Here is a 3,959-nt window from a genome sequence, read left to right as displayed (position 1 = left end):
CAGGCTGGCCTCAAACTCAGAAATCCGCCTGCCTCTGCCTCCCGAGTGCTGGGATTAAAGGCATGCGCCACCATGCCCGGCTTAGCCGTGGGGTCTTGAGGGAGGAAAACCACCCCACTGAGACCACTCTGGCCTTTGGAGAAAAAGCGTCCCCAACAAATCAAGTCTTCTCAAAGAGGACATGGAATGTAGAAAAGCGCTGTCCTTTTTATTTAAATATCCTAAATATGTCACGAAGGAACATACACTGCACTTTAATGGTAAAAAGATACAAGTTTATAACATCTTATAAAAACTACATTAAAAGTAATCTTGTCCATTTGATAGTTCCCCTCCCCCATAGCAAAATAAGTATATTTAAAAAAAAAAATGGAGCATGGTAGGAGGGGAATTGAAGATAAAAGCCCAGGGCCACAGCAGGGGCAGAAGGAACCTGGGGAGAGGGCTCAAAGTGTGGTCACCCCACTCCTCTAACCCTCTATGTCAAGCCATGAAGTACAATCAGTAGCTAAATGACAAGAGGCTGTCGGGGACGGATCGGAAGGGCAGGCACCAGCAAGGGCGGGATGGGACGGCCTGGTGCAGGAGTCCACCCGAGGACCGGCATTACTCTCCCCACCAACCCCACATCCACATTCTGATGTCTGAGCACCCACCTTCTCATTTCCCCTTCTACACACACCTGAGACATCTGTCCAGTGCTAACAACCCACCCCAGCAGAGGGGGGCATCAGGCTCAGGAGCCTTTGCAGCTGTCTGTGCATTCCCCCGGGGTAGAGATGTGGCTCCCGCTCAGGCCCTCGGCTGTTGTATTACTCTCCACCCCAGAGCCTGTCTGTCCTTACCCACTGCCAGCTTCTGAGCCTCTCACACCTGGCCTTGGCAGTGTGGTTCTGGGTGGGCTGTCTGTACACATCCAGTTCTCTCTCACTTCTCTCAGCTCCCACCTAGGCAGGACGCCACTGTCTGCAGGGCCTGCTCTGACCCAGGACACACATTCATACCTGCAGAGGCATGGGTCACTCTGCCAACTTTCAGCACAAACAGATCATCTACGAGTGGCAGGGAGGGATTCCACTTTCAAAAGCATTTCTGGGAGGATATCTTTCTCAACGTATCCTCTTTCCCAGAGTTGAGTGACAGAAAAACCCCAGCCCAGCAGAACCCTCTAACAGCAAAGGGTCTGTGCATCACGAACATGGATGCCCAGGGGCCACACGGCAGACAAAGGTCAGAGGCGCAGGCTCTACAGCACGTTAGAGGGACAGCAGGAAGCCAGAACACAGAGCAGTGCGTCCTCTTCAGACCTCCTCTCAGGTGCTATCAGAGGAAAGCTGAAGGCTGAGACATTCTCCCTTCTCCCCTTAAGTTGTGGCGGACCATCTCCCAATACACTGGAAGAGGTCTTAAGGTAGGTTGCTGCCTGGCTCTCATTTGCAAGTCAAAACTTCTTCCTGGAGGCCGCCAGCTCAGATTCCTACCCACAGCTGGAGTTATGTGCTCAGGTGTAACCCAATGACTACACCGGAAGTAGGCCTCAGGGGTCCTGTAGTGCTCAATGAAACCCCAAGGTCTCCCTTAAGAATCCTTTCTTTAGCAGAAGTTATCTCACTTTAGAAAATACATGTTCAGAAGCCCTGGCTTAGAAACACCCCGATCAGTACACTGTTAAGTCAACCTAACAACAATGAGAAAACCCCTCAACATTCTTCTGAAACAAGCCCCTCTGTTCCCTTGTTCTCAGCAAGCTCCGGGAGGCAGACGTCCTTCACGTTGGTGGCTGAATAAATTTCAGTCAACAATTTTCATCCCTTCCAAGCAAAGAAACACAAGCATTCACAAATCAGACACACACACTAATCCAATCACCTTTCCAGGGGTAGACAAGATAGAAGGGTGTTGTAACAGAGTAAGGTCAAGAATAAAGCAGACATTAGGTGTCTTCCTGCAATCCTTCCTCTGAAGTATCCCCCCGCCCCACCACCACTCTGCAGGGATGCTATCAGGAGTGAGTCATGGTCGGTTCTCTGAGACTGAAGACCAGACCAGACCAGACCAGACCAGACCTCCATCTCCTCTACTTGAACAAGCAGAGGATTCTGGCAGGGAGAGGGCTCCATCACACAAGTCACATAAGGACTGTCACAATTTCTGTTTTTCTCATAGTTAACAAAACTTTGGACTATCCTTGTTCTAAGAGGGCACAAAAGGACAGCCCACTCTGACACCCACAACCCCCTGGCTCAACTGTGCCTGGGTTCTGGAGTCAAGGACAAGCGAGGTAGCCACAAACCACAACCAAGACCAACTTCCCAGAAATAAGAGCCAAATGGGCTACCGCACCCAAGTCCTCCACAAGGCACTTGAGCTGATCCCATCAGGCCCCAGTGCCGCACAAACCATGGGAACACCCGTGACATAACACCGCTCTTCTTGAGGAGATAAGAAAAGGTATGCCTACGCTTCTTGTCCAGCCCACGTCTGTCCTTCCCAGTTTCTCCTTTTGTCTTCACAGTGTATAAGAAGTCCAAGGAAGCCCAGCTGCCAGCCCCTGTCCTATTTGCTTTCAAAGAGGAAGGGCGGGCTGTGGAACACCAAGGGACTGTGGTGACAGACACGGCCAGACCAGCCACAGTCCTTGCTGTGCTTCAGGACTGTCCCCTCCACATTACCTGTATCCCCGGTTTACCTGTTTAAATTGCTTTTGGATAAACAAAAACAGAACAAACAAAACCCCCTCCCCGGTCCTTTCCATTTTAGCTGCCAGTTCCAGTCCAAGGTTGTGGGAACATTTCAGTCTTGGTCCTGCACCTTTGAGTCCCCACCTCACCTCAGCTGAGGTTTAGGGACCAGCTCCCTTGCCCAGGAATGCTGCAGGTGTCTCTGGGATACTCAATAGTCTCAGACTGGTTACAGAGTTGGGGCTTTGGAGCCGATGTCCTCAGACGCTCTTCTGCTAACCTGGGGCCGGTCCTCTAGGAAGGGGGACAGGTTCAGAGGGAGCGGTGGTGGGACCACCAGAACACAGGGCTATGCTCTTCCAGAGACTTTCCTCAGCACTTCCCACCACCTAGGACCCCTCGTGCCTATAGAGAAAACTGCCCATCAGAAGTCTTGGACTGGCATCCTTGGCACATCCGTTTGTGTCTGAGTAGTCGGTCTGTCCGAGAAAAACACTGTGGAGAGAGAGGATTAAGTCACTAAGAGAAACTCAGTCTCCTGTAAGTAAGTTCCTGTCTCAGAGGAGACATACACTGTGTTCCTGTCCCCTTAGCATCTACACAGCAGAAGCACTCAGTGGATAGGAAAGTTAAAGCTTGTTTGTGCTAGGCATTCTGTCAAATGCCTGTGATCCCAGAACTCAGGAGGCAGAGAGAGGTACGTAACTGTGAGTTTAAAGCTAGCCTGGTCTACATAATGAGTTGTATGTAATACAGCCAGGGATAGTTAAGAGAGACTCTGCCTCAAACAAACAAACAAACAAACAAACAGAACCAAACTCTGGTTCGAGGGCGGGGGGGGGGGGGGGGGGGGATGCAGCTCAGTCGGCAGACTGCTGCCGTACACACGAAGCCCTGGACTTGACCCCCACCCCCACCCCTAACTCTATAAACTGAGAATGGTGGTGTACGCCTGCAATCCCAGCACCCGGGAGCTGAAGGCAGGAAGAGCAGAAGTCCAAGGCCATCCTTGGCTACGTGGCAAGCTGGAAGCCACTGTGGATTACTTAAGACCCTATCTTAACAATGGGAAGGAGGCTTGCTGACAGGAGCCTGATATAGCTGTCTCCTTAGAGGCTCTGCCAGTGCCTGACAAATACAGAGGTGGATGTTCACAGCCACCCATTGGACCGAGCATAGGATCCCCAATGGAGGAGCTAGAGAAAGCACCCAAGGAGCTGAAGGGGTTTGCAGCCCCATAGGAGGAACAACAACATGAACTAGCCAATACCCCCAGAG

General features: G+C 51.4%; 1 protein-coding gene across 7 annotated transcripts in view; it reads right to left on the bottom strand.

Annotated features, from left to right (window-relative positions):
• Window positions 1-187: 187 nt before the first annotated feature.
• Window positions 188-3,959, bottom strand: part of Znf740 (zinc finger protein 740) — an 11,481-nt gene continuing 7,709 nt past the window's right edge. For all 7 annotated transcript variants that reach the window (XM_029469784.1, XM_029469781.1, XM_029469785.1 and 4 more), the window contains one exon: window positions 188-3,176. In XM_029469784.1, coding sequence (XP_029325644.1) covers window positions 3,087-3,176 — 90 coding nt within the window. In that variant the 3' untranslated portion in view covers window positions 188-3,086. The remainder of the gene's footprint in view (window positions 3,177-3,959) is intronic.

The sequence above is a fragment of the Mus caroli genome, chromosome 15 (assembly GCF_900094665.2).
Source record: "Mus caroli chromosome 15, CAROLI_EIJ_v1.1, whole genome shotgun sequence".
Taxonomy (NCBI): domain Eukaryota; kingdom Metazoa; phylum Chordata; class Mammalia; order Rodentia; family Muridae; genus Mus; species Mus caroli.
Note: the sequence above shows the minus strand (reverse complement) of the source record. Positions and strands in the feature narration are given on the sequence as shown.